Source organism: Halteromyces radiatus, assembly GCF_025201355.1.
Source record: "Halteromyces radiatus strain CBS 162.75 chromosome Unknown BX664scaffold_5, whole genome shotgun sequence".
Lineage (NCBI taxonomy): Eukaryota > Fungi > Mucoromycota > Mucoromycetes > Mucorales > Cunninghamellaceae > Halteromyces > Halteromyces radiatus.
In genome coordinates this window covers 1,494,309-1,515,636 of record NW_026251691.1, presented here as the reverse complement: position 1 = coordinate 1,515,636, position 21,328 = coordinate 1,494,309, and the positions used below count along the sequence as shown (strand labels likewise).

The 21,328-nt window shown below is 35.0% G+C and overlaps 5 protein-coding genes across 5 annotated transcripts; 2 read left to right on the top strand and 3 right to left on the bottom strand.

Annotated features, from left to right (window-relative positions):
• Positions 1-116: 116 nt before the first annotated feature.
• BX664DRAFT_264817 (nucleotide-diphospho-sugar transferase) lies at positions 117-1,013 on the bottom strand (the record flags this gene model as incomplete). The annotated part of the gene is made up of 3 exons (XM_051540833.1): positions 117-476; positions 573-746; positions 807-1,013. The coding sequence occupies 3 exons, from the start codon at positions 1,011-1,013 to the stop codon at positions 117-119; spliced, it is 741 nt and encodes a 246-aa protein (XP_051399213.1).
• Positions 1,014-8,301: 7,288 nt separating this feature from the next.
• Positions 8,302-11,654, top strand: BX664DRAFT_299319 (NUC188 domain-containing protein). The gene is made up of 13 exons (XM_051542300.1): positions 8,302-8,396; positions 8,450-8,542; positions 8,608-8,710; positions 8,798-8,912; positions 8,990-9,071; positions 9,135-9,211; positions 9,272-9,447; positions 9,513-9,727; positions 9,812-10,016; positions 10,098-10,281; positions 10,389-11,186; positions 11,271-11,395; positions 11,470-11,654. The coding sequence occupies exons 1-13, from the start codon at positions 8,312-8,314 to the stop codon at positions 11,552-11,554; spliced, it is 2,343 nt and encodes a 780-aa protein (XP_051399212.1). The 5' UTR covers positions 8,302-8,311; the 3' UTR covers positions 11,555-11,654.
• Positions 11,655-11,759: 105 nt separating this feature from the next.
• BX664DRAFT_336131 (Longin-like domain-containing protein) lies at positions 11,760-12,651 on the bottom strand. Its single transcript, XM_051546030.1, has 4 exons — positions 12,465-12,651; positions 12,232-12,379; positions 12,100-12,177; positions 11,760-12,009 (listed from the first exon to the last, which is right to left on the bottom strand). The coding sequence occupies exons 1-4, from the start codon at positions 12,619-12,621 to the stop codon at positions 11,862-11,864; spliced, it is 531 nt and encodes a 176-aa protein (XP_051399211.1). The 5' UTR covers positions 12,622-12,651; the 3' UTR covers positions 11,760-11,861.
• Positions 12,652-15,588, bottom strand: BX664DRAFT_336127 (acyl transferase/acyl hydrolase/lysophospholipase). Its single transcript, XM_051546029.1, has 7 exons — positions 15,177-15,588; positions 15,006-15,094; positions 14,600-14,931; positions 13,968-14,524; positions 13,666-13,907; positions 13,436-13,595; positions 12,652-13,341 (listed from the first exon to the last, which is right to left on the bottom strand). The coding sequence occupies exons 1-7, from the start codon at positions 15,546-15,548 to the stop codon at positions 12,766-12,768; spliced, it is 2,328 nt and encodes a 775-aa protein (XP_051399210.1). The 5' UTR covers positions 15,549-15,588; the 3' UTR covers positions 12,652-12,765.
• A 938-nt stretch (positions 15,589-16,526) lies between these two features.
• BX664DRAFT_265356 (CNH domain-containing protein) lies at positions 16,527-21,088 on the top strand (the record flags this gene model as incomplete). The annotated part of the gene is made up of 9 exons (XM_051540857.1): positions 16,527-17,325; positions 17,395-17,723; positions 17,816-18,130; positions 18,232-18,294; positions 18,575-19,727; positions 19,832-20,274; positions 20,348-20,631; positions 20,692-20,800; positions 20,894-21,088. Coding segments are annotated over 9 exons (3,690 nt in total), but the record flags the coding sequence as incomplete, so codon positions are not given.
• Positions 21,089-21,328: the final 240 nt, after the last annotated feature.

The window sequence follows — 21,328 nt, the reverse complement described above, 5'->3', positions numbered from 1 at the left end:
GCGTCAAAGACAATGTCATGCGCCGCGTCCCAAAGATCATTATCAATCAAATCATCATCATATATGAAAGTAAGAATCAAAGTCTCCATAGAAAAATAAAGTATAATACGCTTTTATTACAAACTTTTCAACATTTTTTCCTTTTTCACTTTCCAAAAACCTAATACAAAATTCAATCTAATCAAAAATAAATCCTTTGCCATTTGTACTGAATCCGTGATCAAGTTGACCTTGCTTCCGTCTATTTCATGCCAATTGACTTGGACTTCTACAATAGGGATATTTTGAGATTGGGCAATCATCAAGCATTCAATATCGAAGATCCATCTTTCTACATGCATATTGGGGAAGATAAGTTGAGCCGCATTTCTTGTGAATAACTTGAAACCGCATTGTGTGTCTTCAATTCCTCTAATACCCAAAGTGTATACCAATGTATGGAAACCACGCATGAGTAGATTTCGAATGAATGATCGCTAATCATAGAAATAAATAAAAAAAAAATAAGATAAAAAAAAATAACTTTCAGTACAAAAGGTATTGCTATCTCGACCCATTTTTTTTTGTTTTACCTTGACTACAGCTTCAGTAGATACTAGATGAGATCTTGATCCAACTGCAATACCATAACCATCTTGATTAACAATAGATTTGAGTTGTTCTTCCAATTTGATAATATCAGAGAATTGAGTAGCACCATCAGCATCCACCATAAGACAATATTCTCCACGAGCACATAACATTCCCTATATAAAAGGAAAAGTATTTTAGATATTATTTTATAACATGATTTATATGTCTCTTACTTGAGTGACAGCACCACCTTTTCCACGATTCTTTTCCAAGGGTAAAATGCGAATATCCACAGACTGGTGTTGTGTTGCAAAATCCGATGCTACCTGAATAGTATTATCTCTACTACCATCGTCTACAATGATAATTTCATAGTTTTGTTGATGATCTTTGGATGTTTTCCTTCGAGTTTCCATAAAATCGACTGTTTCTTTTAACATGATGGGTAGACGCTTGCTTTCATCAAAAGCAGGGACAATGATTGAAAGTAAAACGGATGCATTATCAAATATACTTGGTGTTCGTTGTCGTTGTTCTTTTTTTTCTTTCTGATTCAGAACTGTATAATATTTTTCGTTTTCTGTTGGTTTTCTCGGTGATGGTGAACAAACTATAAGAAACCCAAGTACCTGAATAATAATAATAATAGAAGATCAGCTGACCTATATTATCTTTTTTTTTTCTTCTTATCAATAGATTTTACCAGGAAGATACTGATAATTAAAAGTATCAGTAATAAAAGTAATAAGGTCATCTAGTTTGTATAAATGTGTCAAAAGAAGGGGAAAAGAGAAAAGAGAATATAAAAAAAAGAAGATGTAAGCTAGAAGTCCACTCTAGCTTTTGGGGATTTTCTACTTTTTCAATAACCGTCACTAAAAGGAACCGCTGGTTCTGGATTTGATTTCAAATGCCATTCATCAAAGTTATGCTTTATTAATAACAAAGATAATCACCATAATCACCAATAATCACCATAATCACCATAATCACCATAATCACCATAATCACCATAATCACCATAATCACCATAATCACCATAATCACCATAATCACCATAATCACCATAATCACCAATAATCACCAATAATCACCAATAATCACCAATAATCACCAATAATCACCATAATCACCAATAATCACCATAATCACCAATAATAAATAATAATAATAATACTGTAATAATAATAATAATAATAAAAGTAGGCTAGATACCTTGAGCTAAGAGACCTAAGTTGTAAATGATATAAATTGGATCATGCGAGCTTGCCACCGACAAGTAACGGCCATAATGAGAAGGAGAGACATTTGTAAATACTTGATCAATGGCGGAATAATGAATTGTTGTTGAATAGTTTGGCGGCAGCACAGGAGATAAACCTTCTTGACGAAGACTTTCCACCAGGGGGTTACCATCATGCACTGAGAACGACACATTGAAGTCACCACCTATCACGACGAGGCCAAAATTTTGATATGTCGATATATTTGTCAAACAAGCTTTCACTAATCGAATAATGTCACTAGCATGTGATCTTGGTGAGGCGTATATTGATACAATTGCACAGCCATCAACGAGCACACTTGCCAAACTAATAGACCATCCATCGCCTTCTTCATATGAATTGTACTTGTATGTAACCACTTGAGAGTTCCTGACAAAAACACAAGCACCTGCCGCCTTTCTTGTACTACCATCAGGAATAGCCAGTGCACCAATTTTGAATCCAGGAAGGAGAGAATTGACATCATCGGTTTGTAGCAGCCAAATCTCTGAGAGAAGAATGAAATCGCATCCAAGGTAGCATACGTCGTTCGTTATCAAAGACTTATGCTTCAATAAGCTTTGCACATTATGAAAAATAAATCGTACATCGTTGTTGCTGCGTGGTCTTTCCAAAATGTCGAATTTCATTTTTAATGTCACAGTTTGTTGCCTGGTAAGTTCAATCTTCAAAGGATCGTTGTCTTCCATAGGTTTTGGTGCCACAAAGGGAGTATTGATCAAAAATAATCCGGACAAGGATGTCGCTCGGGAGCAAGCCACATATTTCGCAGATCGAAGACAGTTTCTTGGTAAATCAACAGCCACTTTTGTGTAGGTAGCACCTTGTGATTTATGGATAGTCATTGCTTGCGCAGGGGCAACAGGGAATTGAGTTCGTACAATATTCAGCCCATGAGTTTTGTCGAGAGGATGCGTGAGAGGTGTGATTGGTGTCCAATTGTTTTCCATGGCGTTACTATAAGTAGTTCTGGAACGGCACAGTCTTCCCGATCGTTCGTCATCAAATTTAATCCAAATTCTGAGAGGCTTATGTAACGCTGCTGTCGATACGTGTTGACCAAGATCGACCTTTTTCAGAATTCCTATCGCTCCATTTACCAATCCATCCGTGGTATCGATGTTGTTAGTCACCATGTATCGCCCACCAATTCGTAAATCCAATTCGTATGCCAAGCCGTAAGTCCTTCCATAATGTAATTGCTGCACCGCCAACAAGGCCTGGGTCAGAGAAGTGCGGTTTCTTGGAGTGCCACTTACTACATCACTTGCAACAGATACATAACTTTGCGTTCCCAAACTTGACAGCGCCGCTTTGTTCTGAGCATCCACTTTTCGGTTGGAATAATAAAGATGAATACAGTCGTCGTCGTTGATGGTGTCAGGTGATGATGCTGCATATCTTTTTCCGATTAGATCTTTGTCCTCTTGAGTCATAGCACCAATAGCCATTCGATTCAAAGCGTTGATAAAATCGATATCGCCACGTTGTCGCATGATTTCAGTGAGTCTATGCACCTGGAAGTTTTGCCACAAAAAATCATCATCACCTTGAAACAGATCATCTAAGTTTCGCATCCTAAAAAAAAAAAAAAAAAAAAAAAAAAAAAAAAAAAAAGGAAAGAAAAAGAAAAAAATGTTAATAATCTACAATTATAATAGTTGTTCAAAATCACAACACTTACGATCTTGTATATATTGGGCGATCCATCACTGGTGGCAGTTGTAAGAGGTCACCAAAAAATATTACAGAGCGTCCACCAAAGATGGCGTTGTTGTCGAATATTTGTCGCATTCTTCGGTCGATCCAACTAAGCATTCTTGCCCCAACCATACTTATTTCGTCAATGATAAGTACCTTCACGTCAGCCAATTTCACCCGCATTGATTGTAGTAAATCACCAGAGAGGTCATCCATTACAAATTTGGTCGGAAGACTAAAAAGTCCATGGAGAGTCATACCGGAGATGTTGAATGCTGCTTTTCCAGTTGGTGCTGATAAAAGAACGCATGGCTTGTCGAGCTGCCTGTCGAGAGAAGAATCGTACTTTCGAATGAGTGACTGAAATAGGGCCCCTATAAGCATACTTTTTCCTGTTCCTGCTCCACCTGTCACAAAATGATACATAGGCGAATCGGGCTGATGACGAACATGATCAAGCGCATGATAGAGATATGATCGTTGAGCGACGTTGAGTTTTGAGACCACAGCTTCGTATTCATCTATGGACCATCGATTAGGCGGCGTAAAACGTTCACTGTATGTGGATGGTGTTGATGATGTTGATGTTGATGATCTTGGTCTGTCGTTCGAGGTTGTCGTTTCAAATTCATCCACAAGTTCATAGTCATCAAACTCATCAGTGTTGAGTGGTCGATTTTCATCTTCCTCTTCATCTCCTTCCCGGTCACTTGCATCACGTTCGGCGTTTTCCATCATACTGTCGATTGTTTCCTCATTCACTGCATTGAATTCACTGAGATTTTCGTTGATTGCGTCGTGATTTTCCATATAAACGGCATGATGGTCAATATCTACAACTTCCACAGATTCGTCCCTCCAAGGCCAAAATAACATGACTGTCGCTCTAAAGTATTCTTCACTATCCACATTTTTGTTTGCTCGGTAGTATCGTATAATCAAAGGGGAGCCACGCTTTTGTAATGACTTGGATCCATCCAACAACAGCATAGTAGCATCAGGCATCACAGTTCCTTGATCTTCATTGGGGACGTTCTCATCATCATCATTATTGTTGTCTTCGTCACCACGATAATCATCATTGCTTTCAGGATTTGTTGATCCAGTTCGTTTTGTAGTTTTGATCTTGTACCAAGCCGCAAAGTGAGCTAGACATACGTGTTCCAATTCCAAAGGTCTTTGGGAGTAGTAGTCCAATATATTTTTTTGAAACCAATCAGTAGAGTTGTCGTGTAGTTTTTCCAGGGCAGCTTTCGACTTCATCATCCGTCTTCTTTTTTCAGGCAAGGCAGTTGGTATATATATTGATCCAGTGCAGGAAGCAGACATTGGTATTTGAAGAATATTGTACACAGCTTCTTGTACCGAGACTTCGCTACGATTGTAGTATCCAGATGCGACCGATTTCAAAACTTCCCGTACTTCTTTGTTGTTGGCCACCATTTCTTCATAAAGCGTATCCAAAAAATTGCTGAGACCACGATCCGCTTTGTTAACATAATCAACCACATACTCACAGCAGGCATAGGCGTCCAAAATCAGTTGAATGTCCATATTTGCGCGATGCATTGCAAATATTTTTTTGTTGTAGTTGTTGATATAAATATCTTGCACACGTCGTTGTATGAACACCTTTTTGTTTTTGATTCCAGATCGTATTGCGCGAAGATATTGATCCAGATTAAGGTTGAGTGATCCAAGGAATTCGTCGAAAGTCGAAGTATTGTTTTCAAGGAATCTGTCGTTTTCCAATGTCCCACGAATTTGATTCAATCTTTGTTTGTCAATAGTAGTATTTTCATCTTGATCCAGAGGGTGCAGGATTCGCGTTTTATCCATTGGAAAGAAAGGAATATTGAAGCGACACTTGATATCACGTCTCCTTTTGGACTTGCAGGTTCGAGTGTGATGATGTTGTTGTCGTACGATGATTTCGTCGTCAATAGTTCCAGTTCCCAGTCCATCGCAACAAATCATTTGATCCACAAAACGACACAATGCAGCTTCATCCAAGTTCAAATTAGGAGAATCCTTCAACCAGAGCAACATATGTAAATGCGGCGACCCACGATGCTGGAATTCCACCCTGTAATACCAATATTTAAGCGGATAATCCTTAAAGGGACCATGTTCGTCCTTCCATGTTTGCCGTAAAATTGAAGTCCGTTTGTCAAAATGCCGGGCGCAAGTAACAGGATCGCTTTGAATCAATCTGGCCTTTTCACTGTAAGACAATGTAGCTGCTTGTTCATGGGTAATGATTACTTGATCCATCCGTTTGTTTGAGCATCACCAGAAGTTCGGGCCATTGAGTTTCTGCTGCTGAAAGAGTGACAAATAAAGTTGGGACACCACATTGTCGCATTTTTGCCATCACAATCATTTTTTGCTTCTTCCAGTATTCTGCTGAGGACCGTATTGGACGTAACACCTTGAAAGCTTGATCCTTCGCCATAAGATCTGGCACAAAGTTGTCGGTAAGTAAATTGCTGACAGTAATAGGTCGATTTTCAATAGAGTGTTGTCGTATAATGATTTTTTGGCTGCTTTGAAGGGTAAGAAGCATTCGTTTTCTGTCAGCGAACAATATGTAATCATGTCGACGAGCACCACGACGATCATATCTTCGAATGATGGACTTTGTCATGTCAGCGTAGGATACGTTTGTTGCTGGATGTAATCGAGCACCACCAAAAATTGACGGAAATGCCAAGTATTCACTATCAACATCTGTTGCTATTGACAATGGATTATGTCCTTCAGCTGGCGCAAATCGAATACCTTCATCACCAGTAATCAGAGTTTCCGAACCACCAGGATTGATAGGTTGATCGTCGTCAGCAGGGGAGTCACCAGAAGCCGTCAGATCGCCAGAGTCATCATCATCATCATCATCAACATCAGAGTCACCAAAAAGATCATCCAATTCAAAGCCATAATCACGCCCCGTCACCGATTGAACGCCATGATCTCGATATAGATCTGTTTCACAGAGTATACGTGCCGCTTCATGCACAACAGCAGGACGAATGTTTCCTTCCACATATGATCTTGCAAAAGACATCTTTCTTGCCAAACGGACATGGTAGATGCTGGTATCTTGTAACGGTCGAGGTATTGCAGTCACAACGCGATTTACAGAAGCAGGAACATTGACGATTCCGCCTTTTGCACGATATTGTCCAGTCGATCCAAAAACTGACCATATGGTTTGGAATACATGTCTAGCAGCAACAAGTCGTTCTTCTAGCCGAGTGAGATTGTTGAGTGGTTCTGGAATTGAAGCAAATTGAAGTCCATTGGCTAGGCATAATCTTGGTATCCTTTTCTTCCTAATGGCTGTAATGCATGTTGCACAGAAATAGACAACATCATGAGGTACATTAACCGAAAATATCTATATAAAAAATCCAATAACAATAACTGTCAGTGAATCACATTAAGTGCACATATGTTTTTTTTTTTTTTTTTTTTTTGCGTTTTTAATATTTGCTTTGTTTTGTGTTTTAAAATTACCTTATTCACATCTTCTTCATCGAAGCCATAATCAAACACTCTTGATCGTCGAGCGATTGTCATAGATTCCTGGTACCATAATCCACCACAACATACACAAATACATGTCGGTCCTTTGCAGATATCATCATTATATTTTCCCAATAGTTCTTCCCACTGATAATAAAAATTAAAAAAAAAAAAATAGGTAATTGGTTGTCAGCATAAATAATAACTTTATTTTTTAGTGTTCATTTTACCTTTTGTCGATCGTAATTGGCAATCTCAACGGGATCTAGTCTGAGACGAACTCGCCTAATTGAAGTTGAAGCTGCTGGCTGGTCTTGGTCAACATTAGCTTGTGCTTGAAACGATTGTTGTTCCTGTTGCTGCTGGGATGGATTCACAATTATGCGGAGGGATCTAATCTGTTCGTTGAAGGATATTGATTCATCATAATGGGAAAGAGATGGACAAGATTGATGTTCTCGATGTTGGTTGGTCATTAAAAAGTATGAAGAAAAGAAAAAAAAAAGGTATAAAAAAAAGTATGAAAAAAGGAAATAAATCAAAAGAAAAAAAAAAAAAGAAAAGAAAAGAAAAAAATAAAAAATCCAAAAAAGTAATTTTAATTTCTCGCTCCTCAGGGCGGAGAACTACTGGTAGGGAGGGACTATAGGGTAGTTACCCTTTAACGAATGGATGTTTTTTTTCAATAACCGACCATGAAATGAAGAAAACGATGGTCATGAAGATGATGTCCAAACATTTTTTTTCAGAATGTATCTAAAAGGGTGAATATACTTTTTGTTGAATTTCGTAGCGATCACAGCCATTTTGATGCACTTCATTCATACCAGATGAGATTCTTTCGTATCTCATGAGGAATCTTAGGAATCTTATACTCAAACTCATCAGAATTACTTCGTTCAAAAGCAGAAACATCACTCTCTCCTTGACAAATTCACTGGACAAAAAAAATTTTTTTGACATCTTCATCATGATTGTTTTCTTCATACCATCATACAAAAGGTGTTTATAGTCTGACCTTAAAAAAAGACGACGAAACCTTCGTATTTTCTGTACTACGTAGAAAATCCAAAAAGTGTAATTTTTATAACCTTTCTTTGGCCAATGATTTGAACACACACTCTTCTTTCATTCCCAGTTCCATTTCAATGTTTGATCCCAGCACGTCAATTTTTTTTTTTTTTTTTTTTTTTTTTTTTTTTTTTGTTTTCCGTGAATTTTAGATCATGGGCAAAAAGACTAAAGGAAAGCGTCCAGCTTCTGAAGCTTTTGATACTCAAGAAAGTCACTTGAACACTACTGAAGATATAGGTAAATAATAATAAAATATCAATATGTTTGGCTCATTAGTTTGACTATCATAGAAACGCCAGCTAAACTTCAGCAACCCTCTACCAATAAACTTGATATGAACCTTACCTACACAGATATGAAAGTCAAATCATTGGATAAATTTCGTAAGTAATAATAACAGTAATAATAAAAGTGTTTGACACATTCACTAAAATGTATACTTCCATAGATAAAGACCTACCCAAAATTGGTGGTACCATCGATGCTGATCAGTTTATGGCCGCTCGTATTCAAGAAGTTAACCAAATGCAATCTTCTATCAAACAAACAAGGTAATAAGAATAATAAAAAGATAGAATATTCTTTTTAAAACAATGTCAAACGATTCACTATTTGTTTCTCTTATTTTTTTTTTATAGTGCTGTCTTGAAGGTACCAGGTTTTGAATTTATCCCAAGATTTTTAAGAAGACGGGCGGCTAGTCATTTGACCTATCATCTTCGTGCTAGAGATAGAGCAAGATTATCTGCAAAGGTAATTTGTTTATATATTATCTTTTTTTTTTTTTCTGTTTGATGGACATCTTGACTTTTTTTATTATATATACATAGCTTGCTAGTGGCAAAATCATCCAAAGGAATTTTAGAAAAATCAAATCAGCAGTATTAATGGAAGAATTAATCAGTCGGAAAAGTATGTTTTATAAAGTAAAATGATTTATTTATTTATCAATTAACAATGATACTTCTTTTTTAGACAAGGTGAAATGGCTAGGAACACACAAATGGCATATCAAACGAATGAAAATGGAAAATTGGTGGGGATATAGACTTGTATGTGATTAAAAAAAAATAATGAATATTTTATTCATGTTTGATATATACTTCTATTAGGCTGCTCATCCAATGTATAAATCTAGAAGAATTACATATCGATCCTTTACTAAGATGGCCTTGTTACATGATGCTTCCTATTTTGGTTGTTTACAGCTCTTTGGTTCACAAGAAAAAATAGTGCAACTTTTAAACAAGCTAACTGATCCTCTCCTTCCTTCTGTTGGTAGTGCAAGGTAATTATCTTTATATACTGATTGAATTGGGTGGATTTATACTAACTAATATTATTACTTGCTAGATTCACCAAAGGGATTCGAGTGGGACATACATTTTGCTATGAACAAGGTGGATATCCAAATCAACTTATATGTCCTGTTACTTTTCTATGGCAACCCATATTATCAACAAATGACAATGCAACTTTATGGCTTTGGATTCATCCATCAACTTTTAGTACAGTACAAGACCAAATATCCAAGACTGCTACATCAATGGGTTTACATGATACGCAAGGTAAGTAACTATGAACAAAAACAAAAAAAAAAAAAGATCACATTCTAATATTTATATAATCCTCTTCTTCTTATGATAATATAGTGAGATTACAAGATTTACGACATGAATTTTCTAGATTTGAGTTGACAGGTCCTCGTGCTACAACTCTTTTACAAGCAATATTAGATCCAGTGGATGAATCATGTCCCAATGCTCAAGTATGGCGAAGTTTACAGCATTTTCGATCTGGATGCTGTATTCCAAATGGTTCTGTGATAGGTCTTACTGTGCAAGATCCTCGATTAAGGTAAAATAAATTTTTTTTTGTTTTATCTTTTATCGCTATTTTATAATATACTTACTTTTTATGGTTATTCAATTTGTATAGATTCCCTCAGAAACCTCTACCCAAGTCATCAATGGTATCATCTGAATCTTCCTTTGATACAACAGACTTGTCTTCAAACTGGTCCGAAGTAATATGTAGATCTGACATTTGGAATGAAACAATAAGACATGAATGCACTTCTTCAAAAGTTCCGGAACACAAGTTACTAAAACGACGGGAAATGGTAATGTATATCGAAAAGAAGAACAACTGCTACTAGAATCAAATCTATACAAAATACTAAATAGTGATTTTCTCTCTCTCTTTTTTTTTTCTTTCTGTCTAATATAGGCTCTTTTACCTGGTGCCAAGTTACCATTTACAAAAGATGATTCAAAAATACCAATTTTACTAATTCAACGGAATGGACCTCTATTTGATCGACCAAGTCAAGTATCTGTAGCGCGAGTAGAGCATATTGAAGGGTGGACACTGATTTTACCTAGAGCATTTGCCCTTCCATTCTGGCGGTCATTGGTATTCGCAGGTGCAAGAACAGGTGGACTTTACGATATACACAACATGCATTTCGATAGTGGATACTCTTGTTTTCCTTATGATTATCCTACCACCAAAGCGTTTGATGATCATCAGTCAGTCATTGGAAAGACAGCAAAACAAAAATGGGAACGACAACCTCCAGCAAAACGACTCAACTATAGTAAATTGGATATAGATTCACCTTTTATTATACCTTTTAAACAGTTATTGTTACCATCAGCATCACTAACCAATGACGCCAGCAATAGTAAGAATGATGATTACAATCAAACCTATGGTCATGGTGCCCTTTTACAGAATGACAAGCTTGTGGCAATGATTATGAACAGTAGAAACATTGGCAAAGAATCAGTAGAAAGACAGATTTTAGATTTGATGATTTCTAGTATGACTACACGGGGTATGGTGACAACAGCAAAACAGCAACAACCTCTTTTATTGGAAACAATGATGGTCAAGACTCGAGTAGTTAGCTTACATGATGGCACTTTGGACTCAGGTGCTAGGATTTATTTGGTGAAAGATGAGATGGTTTATCAAGATTATGTGACTAATCAAAAGAATATCAAGTCTGAAAAACCCATCAATGTAAGATAGGAAATGAACTCATATCAGCTTAGAGATCTTTGTTTTTGATAATTCTTTTTTTTTTTTTTTTTTTTTGGCTAAAAGCCATTACCAGAAGATCTTATTGGATATGTGACAACTGGACGTTATTCTTTATTGACCGGAAAAGGACAAGGGATTGGTGCTTGTTCTGCGTTTGGACTTTATCAATTACAAGAGATTGACTCAAGGTAATGAAGCGTAACAAAGGGATGCCATCATGATAATGAACTCATTCTTTTTCTTTTTATTTATTTATCTGTAGGCAAAAGAGACTGAAGAAAAGATTCGTCCTAGTTCGTAATTTGACTTCAAGGGAATACAAACCAGCCATTCTCTACATAACATAGATATTTTTACATACACTCCTCATACCCTCTATGTTTTTGTATATAATAGATAGATGTAGACTCTCATATTAGATATTCAATAAAAAAAAAAATGACAAAGATCAAAAAACAAAACAAAATACAAATTTACGTTCGTTTTATCAGAATGAGTTTTGATCCATCCTTCTTTCTTTAAATCACTATCAACAACCATCAATCCTATTTCAATGAATACGTGTATAAACATTCTTTTTATTGATGATCAAAATAGAGGGCCGTTTGAAGCGGTACACTAATGCGATTGTTGTTTCTAAACTATGATTCCCCCTTATCTTAACAATTGACTAGTAAGACGTTCTCTGGCAGTTTGGTATGCTTGTGATAAAGTTTGTTCTGTAAAGGGAATATCCACCATATCTAGTCGAGGTTTTGACACACGGCCAACAATGGCATTGGCATCTGTATCCAAAATAATACTAAATCAAACAATAAAAAAAAAAAAAGTGAGTATATTCTCTCTCTCTCTCTATCACATTCATCTTTTCATATTATTATTATTATTTTACCCTCTATCCACAGTTTCATCTAAACAAAGGGCCACCAAATCCAAATTATCCACAATAGTTCGTTTTTCCACTTGATACCTACATCAACAAAGATAAAAATAAGTTGTTTGTATCATATTGTTCCCTGATTACCTTAACAAACTAGAGACGGCATCATAAAATGTATTGAACATGCTTAACAAGATGAGTTCGTTTTCTTCAGCAGTTCCCACAACGTAAAAGTAAATGTCAATGTTCGATCGATATAACACTACTTGATTATCATACAAGATGATTTCGCCTAAATAATAGTTAGTTAATAAAAGAACAAAAAGAAAACAAAAAGTTGAGTTCATTCTAACTAGATGAAAAAAAAAAAAAATTACCTTGGGACAGTCGTGTTTTATCAAATAAACCTTTTTCAAATGCCTTTTGTTCCTTAAGAGTGGTGTGTTCAGACCCATAATATTTAGCTAAAACTCTATTTCCAGAAGCATCAAGTAAAATGACAGCATTGATGGAATGTAAGGATAAATTAACCATGATAAATAATATAAAGAGAAGAAAAAAGAAAGGAAAAACAAAAAAAATTGGTTTGATATATTTGTATTTTGAATATCCGCTACGTGTGCCAATGAAGGCAAAATCTCTACAAAAGTAAAATACAAGAAATCTAAACTACGATATCTACCATAAAACAAATTCTTCATCACTAGTATCATCGTCCATGTCATTGAAATCGTTGAATCGTTTTCCATTGGGAATCAGTTGGTTTTGATGGTGGTTATCTTTATCGTTCATGGTTACCGAGTTCTCCATGGCAGCCAAACCTAATCCAGGACCATCTGTGAATTGGGATAAAAAGTCCAGTCTTTGTTGTTCTTCATTCAACAATCTTTGTCCTTCCTTGCTCGAACCAACCATTCCATCAGGCATACTGAGACGTCGACCAGATAAAAATTTAACTTCATCCATCATTCTTGCTTCATCACCACTGGCACCATCATCACTACCACCACTGCCAAATTCATGGTGGAAGAGGTAGTTCTTTTTCGTACTTGAGTCTGTCTGTTTTCTAGATGACTTGATAGTGTTACGTATCTTTCGTCGGCAGAGTTCAATAGAGTTTTCAATTCGTAGGCGGTTTCTAATCATTGCAATCTTTGGCCATGTTTGTAATTGTCCATATTTCATCAGTTGTGATAATCGTTTGTCATCAGGGTCAGCCAAGATATAAAACCAATCTGTAATACCTGCTTTTGGCTATATTTCATATCATCATTAAAAAAAAAAATAAGTTCTTTTTTCTTTTTCTTCTTTTTGTCTTTTTTTTTTTTTTTTTTTTAATGATTCTTACCAAGATGGTAACATCCCCATCAAATTTTTGTAACCAGATAGAACTCCAATCTTGATTCAATAATTTTGGTAATAGATCCAAATCGCGTAATACCTTGAGCCACTTTGATAATTCTAATTTCAATACTTGTTCCATTGTTGATGCTAAAAAGCCGCCACGCCTAATGAGAAAAAAAAAAGATAAATTGAGTTAATCTTGTTATCACGTTATTTTTAAAATGTAAATATTACCATCCTTTTCCAGATCGGTGAGTAACAGGTCGTCCAGGACTACCTTGATTGGCATAGAAGAAGATATGAATATGAGGATTGACTTGACTGACTACAGTATAATTGACATTAAAATGATTGTGTAAGGCTTGAGCAGGGATATCAGTACGTAAACTTCCATCTTTGAATCGATGACCATAATTATAGGGAACCAGACGATCAGAATTTGGTACTTTTTGCATAAGGACAACAGGATTCAAAATCTATAATAAATCACAAAATAACATTAGTTATTCTTTTTTTTTGGAAATAGATATACTTACTCCAGGAATAGCAGCAGAAGCCAATACAGCACTCCAAATAACACAATTAGGAGCAGTGATATAATTCAATAGTTTTGAAGGAGAATGTGCATCATAGGGAATAACAGATACATTAAATATTCGACCAGTTCGGTCATACGCTTCCTTGAATGTAAGAGAACCACGCGTAAACCACATAGCATCACGACACCATTGTTCGGAATCAAAAAGTGCACCAGTAGTTGCATATCTTCTTAATTTTGTTGTCCAAGAACCTTGAGCTATTTGTATTCGTTGAGCCAAATCAGGAACAAGTACTTGTCTTAATTCGTCATCCGTCCTTGTACAAACAATGGCACCCATCAAGGACCCAGCAGAAGTTCCAGTAATAATTGATGGTAAAAGGTTTCGATCCAACAGTGCCCGAATCACTCCCAAATGAAAATAACCAAAACCAGCACCACCGGATAAACAAAATGCAGAACGACCATAATTCTTGGAATATAATCGAAATGCTAACCGTTTGTCTCCATCACTAATGTGAGGACTGGAAGCCAAGGATTCAATGGATTGTGTCACTAACAGAAAAATAAATAAATAAAAATAAGTTTTTCTGATCTTTTTCTAAAAAAAAAAAATATTATTATTATTACCTTCATTGACATAATCTTCAATAAGATATTTTGTACCCAAATAAGTATTACTGTAAAGCTTGGCATTTTCAATTCCAGCAAAGTTTTGTTTGAGACAAGCGTAAAGTACATCTTTCAGATTATTGGCACTTTCAGGATCGTCCCTTTCACGGTAGAGTCGTAAGTGTTTGATTACTTTTTGAATCAGTCTATAATCATAATATCCATAAGCTGGTGTTGACTTCCATTCTTCCTTGTTCATATAATTATCGAGATCTTTAGCGGCACGACACCATTCTTCATAAGAGGTTGAGCTTCGTAAATGATTTCGTAAGATACGTCGTCGACCACGCCTAACATGATACATAATATGAGATTAATATGAATTTCTTTCTTTCTTTCTTTTTTTTTTTGTTAATTGATTTACCAACTAAATAAACTTTCCCAAATTCGTACAGTTTGTCGTAAACCTAGGTATAAAACAAGTTCAACAAACATAATACTACCAATAACCAACTAATATATAATATAGAAGGAATACTTTAGTTATTATCACTTTTTATTTTTTTATTTTTTTTTTTTTATTTTCTATACTTACAATAAATGGATATTTCAATAAAGTATGTGATATTCCTTTGGGTGTTCCAATGTCATCTTGTTTCTTTTTCTTCTTTTTATCTCTTCTTGGTTTTATTGATCGAAGTGGAGGTACTAATTCACTTGAAGCTGATATATATTCTGGACCAGAGTCATTTTGACCAAGAGGATCTTGAGATAATGCTTGAAGAAAGTCAGCAACATGATCTTGGTTAACATGTTCAAGTGAGAACTCGGGAGGAGGTTTTATTGTTGATGGTTTCTTCTTGAATCGTAAAGTTGAATTTTGTAAAGGTTCTGATTTTGACTTTATAGGTATTGGAATAGTATTTGAAGGTTCACTATACCTTGACATTGTAAATTTATTGTTCATATATATATTATCAAGAAAAAATAAAAAAAGAAAAAAAAAAGAAAAAAGCAGGAGAAAAGAAAAAGAAAAAATCCTGCCTTCATTGACAATAAAAAGCGGAATTTGATTTCATATCCCCCAGTTCAAAGAAAGCAGTGTGTGATCAATTCATTTTTCAGACTTCAGTTATCATTGATAGATGTATTGATGATTTCAGTAACAAAATTAAAAAATAAAAATTCATTGAGTAATATGTTATTTTAATATATATATATATATGTTTTTATTATCAAAAAAAAATATTATTAATATTAATCATTTCTATTAATTATTGTTAAAAAAAATAATAAAAAGTGTAGATATTACACTAAACAAAGTAAGTATGCTGCGATGGGTGTTCTTTAGGCTGCGTACAAAAGTCATGAAGGAGTTTTAATCTCTTTTTCATTTATTTTTTTTCCCTCAAAAAAGTGTATTTTTTTTTTTCCTCTTTTCCCTTCTTCTCTCCCTTTTCGTAGCCAGGGGACCTTTTTTTTTTTTTTTTTTCTTACCAAACTGTAAGTTTTTTTTTGTATGTTTGTAATAGAACCAAGTTTTTAGGTCATACTAACTGAACTCATTTCTCCTTTTATATTTATTGAATATAGTTACCTTTTGTATTATCTTTTATTATTATTATTATTTTATCATCATCTGAATAGAAAAGGATATAATTTAACAATCCACTATTCTTGGCAACAATGTCCAATCACCACCAGTATTATGACGGATATTCTCATAACAAAACAAATAGTACTACTTCTGGACCTTATTCTAATGAACAAGTAAATAATCCTCAAGATGCTTATCAAGGAAATACAGTTTATCCACAAAATGTAAGTTGTATTATTATTATTATTTATTTTTTATTATTTTTTTATTATATTATTTATACATCCTTTTTAGAATTATGGTTATTATAATAACAATAATAGTGAACAAAATGGTCAACAATATTACAACTCACAATATTCAACCAATCGATATTCTGATACTTTGAATACTAACTCTGGAAACAATATGTATTATGGTGGTCACAATAGAACTTCTTCTTATGGAAGTAACGATGGTTATGGTTTCAATACTCAGCCTTATCCTCCTTCTCAAACCTTTCAACCTGCCCCTCCTACACCAATGCCAAGCCGAAATTCTTATACGCCTTACTATGGTAATTATGGTCAATCTGACTCTGGTATAACTTCTACTCCTCCTCCTCCTCCTCCTCAGGTTCCTGTACCTTCTACATCGTCTTCTTTATCTATGCCTCAACCTACCAACTATTCAATGCCTCAACATTCTACAACCGAACCACAAGCATCACTTGTATACCCTCCTCCTGATTATCAAGTCCATAGAACCCCACCTGAATCACCTGGAGCTCAGTTCAATACTACCGACCAACAAACAACCCCTCCATCAGTTCCACTTCATTCTCATCCTTATCCACCCGTTGGTTACAATCGACCTTCATCTCAAGATTATATTAGTACTTTCCGTCAATCTCAAATTCAACAAACTTCTAGTACCACTTCAACACCATCCTCCGAATCTACTCAAACTCCTCCACTTGGGCACCAAAGAACTCCTTCTTCTATGCGGAATATCATACACAATACCATAGAACGTCCACGTTATGCAATGAGACCTGCTCAAATTGATGTTACTGATGGTTCTTCTAATCAAAATGAAGAAATACCTTTTATTCCTGTTTCTCCTGATACTAGTGACGATGAAGATCATTCTCCAACTCCAATTGAACGTCAACAATTATATGAACGTCAGCAAGCTGCTCTTCAACGTCAAATGGAAATGCAACGACAAAGGGAAGAAAAACAACAATTACCTCCTCCTCCTGCCACTCCTACTCACAATGTCATTGTAGAACCAACTATCTTACAATCCTCAACTCAATATATCAAAACAGATCATACTTCCCAACAACTAAATGACAGACAAAATGCACCTTTACCACCTCCACCTTCGCCACCTGCTGTGCCTCCTAGACAACGACCCAATTCTTTATCCTCTGATCTGGATCCTTCATTACTTTCTGGATTATCTCGTGCCTTTATCAGACGGATCAAAGCTTTGGAACATGTTCGAGAATTATTTTGTGCCAATGAATATCCTGAATCTTTTACTGGTTCTGAAGCTGTGGTAAGTAAAGAAAAAAAGAAATTTGGATGGAGAAAAAAAAATAAAATAAAGAAAGTTACTAATTAAGGATTTTATTTTGGTGACATATTTAGACTGCACTGCGCAATATTCTCGGTGAGAAGATTCCGGAAAGTTACTGTATCAAAGTTGCCAATGCTCTTATGCATAGTCGCCCTGGTTTGTTTGATCCTGTCCATTACTCACAAAAATCTCTTATCACTGGTACTGTCTACAACTCTCCTGATGAACTCTATACCTTTGATGAAGATGCTGGTTCTGATGATGTTCCTCATGGTGTTTTCACCAGTCTTACTAAATGTTATACTTATGATTGTTCTCCTGATCAAGGTGGTTGTTATGCTCCAAGATGTCCAAATAAACAAGAAATCTTTGAGGAAGAATTTTTGGTAAATATATAAAAAAAAAAAATGAATTTACTTTAATATTAATCAACATATTCACTCGATTCTATCTTTTTCCTTTTTTTTTTTTTTTTTTTTTATTCTAGTCTGGAACAAGTTTATCCCGTCAAGCATCTATCAAATCGAATGCTTCAGGCAATACAAAGACAGTAAGACCAAATAAAATATAAATAAAAAAAATCAAGAAAATTCCATCCTAATTTTTTTTTTTTTTTTTGGATTTTCATAGTCATACCCTCATACGGCATGGGCAGAACGTGCTCCTCCAGAACTATTAGAAAGTATTAGCAAACGTGAACGTGACCGTCAAGAAGCTATCAATGAAATGATTTACTCTGAAGAAGTATACCGCAATGATTTGGATACTCTACATGATGTAAGTTTATATATAAATATATTTATATAACTGACTTGTTTCTTTTTACTTAGTTGGTCGTTATCCCTCTACTTGAAAGTAATATCATTGATGGGCAAAAACGAAAACAATTTGTCAAGGAAGTATTCAACAATTACTATGAATTACGTGATATCAGCACTGCTCTTTTCAAAGATCTTTTGGAACTACAACGACGATACGATCAAAAATGTGTACCGATGATCGGTGATATTATGGTACAACATTTCCCATTTTTTGAAAAACCATTTACGACCTATTGTCCTCATGTCCCTTTGGCAGAATATATTGTTGGTATGGAAGCTCAAGAAAATCCAGAATTTAGCAAGTTTTTGACTGAAGTGGCGAAACATCAACGAATGCGTCGATTAGCTTTCCGTCACTTTTTATTAAACCCTGTGACTCGAATGCAACGTTATAAGCTCTTGTTATCGGCTGTGTTAAAGAAGACGGATGAAGATCATGCGGATTATACCTACCTGAATCGATGTATTGAAATGATTGGTGAAGTGGCTGCCAAGGCTGATGCTCAAACTGCTGCTACAGAAAAACGGGTGGAAATTTTACAAATTGATGATGCTCTGGTATTCAAGCAAGGTGAAGCTTATGAACTTCAACTAGTGGATATTCATCGCAAACTTTATCATCGTGGTGAATTGAAACGGAAACCAACCAATGTTGACGTGTCAGAAAAATCTGATATTCATGCATTTGTATTTGATCATGTCTTTTTAATGACCAAACACCGAAAGACTAGTACTGGTGATGAATATCGCGTTTGGAAACGACCTATCCCATTACAAATGCTTTTTATTCAAGGATCTGCTGATTATGCTGGTGGAGGATCAACTATACGTACTCCTTCAGGGGGAGGACCTTATGGTGTTTATACTGGTTCTATTCCTGGAGTGACTGGTGGTAGTGGTGTATCTGGAACTGCTGGGGCTATCTCTTTGACACTTTATCATCTTGGTCAACGAGGTGGTGTATATACTTTCTTTTGTAGTACAGTAGATGAAAAGCAACAATGGATCAAGGCCATTGAAGACGCCAAGGCTACTTTGAAACGTCGGCAAGGTGATAACGATGTATTCGAATTACGTACTTTGGATGATTCTTCTTTCCGATTCATCAGTTCTACTACTGCTTCTGGTGGACAAGGAAAAGTGACCTGTTCTGTTCCTTTCGGTAAGTAATCATAGTTTATACATATATACATATATATATATATATATATATGTATATGTTCTAAAGATTGACAATTTTTTTTTATTTAATTTTTCTTCTTGTAGTGACCATTGATCATGAATACAAGGTTGCTATTGGTACAGATGCTGGTGTATATTTCAAAACAGTAAATCAGAACAATTTGCGACGTGTGATTAATTGTGAAAATGTGACTCAATTGGCAGTAATGGATAAACACCATATTCTACTTGTTTTGGCTGATAAGACATTGAAGGCTTATCCTGTGGATGCACTCAATTCACCCACTAATATTCGATCTCCAGAACGACTTGCTCAAGAAATCGCACAACATGTTAGTTTCTTCCATGTTGGATTTTGTAACAACCGGGATTTATTGGTCTACAAGAAAAAGAAGAACACATCATCCACATTTTCAGCATTGGAACCTATTTGTGATTTACGTGATCCAAGGAACGAAAAATTACTGACACAACGAACTGGTTTCTTGGGTCAACGATCAAGCACTTCATGGTTCAAAAAATACATGGTAAACAAAATTTATAAATATATAGATATATGAAAAATGACTAATATTTAATATCGTTTTTTTTTTTTTTTAGGACTTTTACGTTGGTGCTGATGCTACTAATCTCCATTTTTTGAAATCAAAAGTGAATGTTGTTTGTGAACGTGGTTTTGAAATTATTGATCCTGAAAATCTTAGTGTGGCTCGTGATATCCCCGATCAAGAAGATCCTCAATTCAATTTTGTCCAAAGACAAACTGAACCATTGAAACCTTTGGCTATGTATAGAATTCAAGATAAGTTTTTACTCTGTTATAACAAATTTGCTTTCTATGTGAACAATCGAAATGGATCTTTGGTAATGCGTGGTTCTGGAAGGTAAGATAAATAAAAAAAAAAAGACAAATAAAGATATTTATTTTTTGATTATTACTGTAGATCACCACTTTTATGCGAATGGGAAGGCAATCCTGATCATATCGTATACCAACATCCTTACATTGTAGCTGTTAGTAGTCAATTTATTGAAGTTCGACATGTGGATACTGTAATTTAAAAAAAAAAAAAAAAAACAAAACAGTTTTGGGATTATGTTGATTGAATTTTTATCTTTTTTTTTTTTTTTTTTTTTTTTTTTTAGGGCGAACTTGTTCAAATCATTCCTGGTGACAATATTCGATTGACTTATTATAATGGTGGTGGAGATATGCCGATAATCCATGGTTGTATGACGCATTCACAGAAACCAGATACTCAACATGTATTCAATCTATGGTTAGACCCGGAACGAGCAAATAACTCTGGATACCCATCAAGGAGACATGTGTTTAGTTGAATTAGTTAGTTTGAATCCTTATTATTATTATCATTATTATTTTTATCTTTTTTGTATGTGTTATTATTCAAAGAGAAGGAAACATTTTGTTTTATTTTAGTTTAGTTTATTCCAATTTGAAAAAATAAAAATAAAAATAAAAATATATCTTGATGTGCTATGACAAATAGTTACACTAGGATCCACGTATTTCACCCCTCCATTTCGATATTTGAAAAAAAGGAAAATAGTTTGAACGGA

What these genes read in the sequence shown, in the direction of transcription:
- BX664DRAFT_336131 (XM_051546030.1), bottom strand. Translation starts at nt 12,621, where the DNA reads ATGGTTAATTTATCCTTACATTCCATCAATGCTGTCATTTTACTTGAT. An exon ending in TAAAACACGACTGTCCCAAG is followed by an intron (nt 12,380 to 12,464) that starts GTAATTTTTTTT and finishes ACTATTATTTAG; the next exon opens with GCGAAATCATCTTGTATGAT. An exon ending in GATGAAACTGTGGATAGAGG is followed by an intron (nt 12,010 to 12,099) that starts GTAAAATAATAA and finishes TGTTTGATTTAG; the next exon opens with TATTATTTTGGATACAGATG.
- BX664DRAFT_299319 (XM_051542300.1), top strand. Translation starts at nt 8,312, where the DNA reads ATGGGCAAAAAGACTAAAGGAAAGCGTCCAGCTTCTGAAGCTTTTGAT. An exon ending in GAGCAAGATTATCTGCAAAG is followed by an intron (nt 8,913 to 8,989) that starts GTAATTTGTTTA and finishes ATATATACATAG; the next exon opens with CTTGCTAGTGGCAAAATCAT. An exon ending in GTGCAAGATCCTCGATTAAG is followed by an intron (nt 10,017 to 10,097) that starts GTAAAATAAATT and finishes CAATTTGTATAG; the next exon opens with ATTCCCTCAGAAACCTCTAC.
- BX664DRAFT_336127 (XM_051546029.1), bottom strand. Translation starts at nt 15,548, where the DNA reads ATGAACAATAAATTTACAATGTCAAGGTATAGTGAACCTTCAAATACT. An exon ending in CTTCTGCTGCTATTCCTGGA is followed by an intron (nt 13,908 to 13,967) that starts GTAAGTATATCT and finishes GATTTATTATAG; the next exon opens with ATTTTGAATCCTGTTGTCCT. An exon ending in ATGGGGATGTTACCATCTTG is followed by an intron (nt 13,342 to 13,435) that starts GTAAGAATCATT and finishes TATGAAATATAG; the next exon opens with CCAAAAGCAGGTATTACAGA.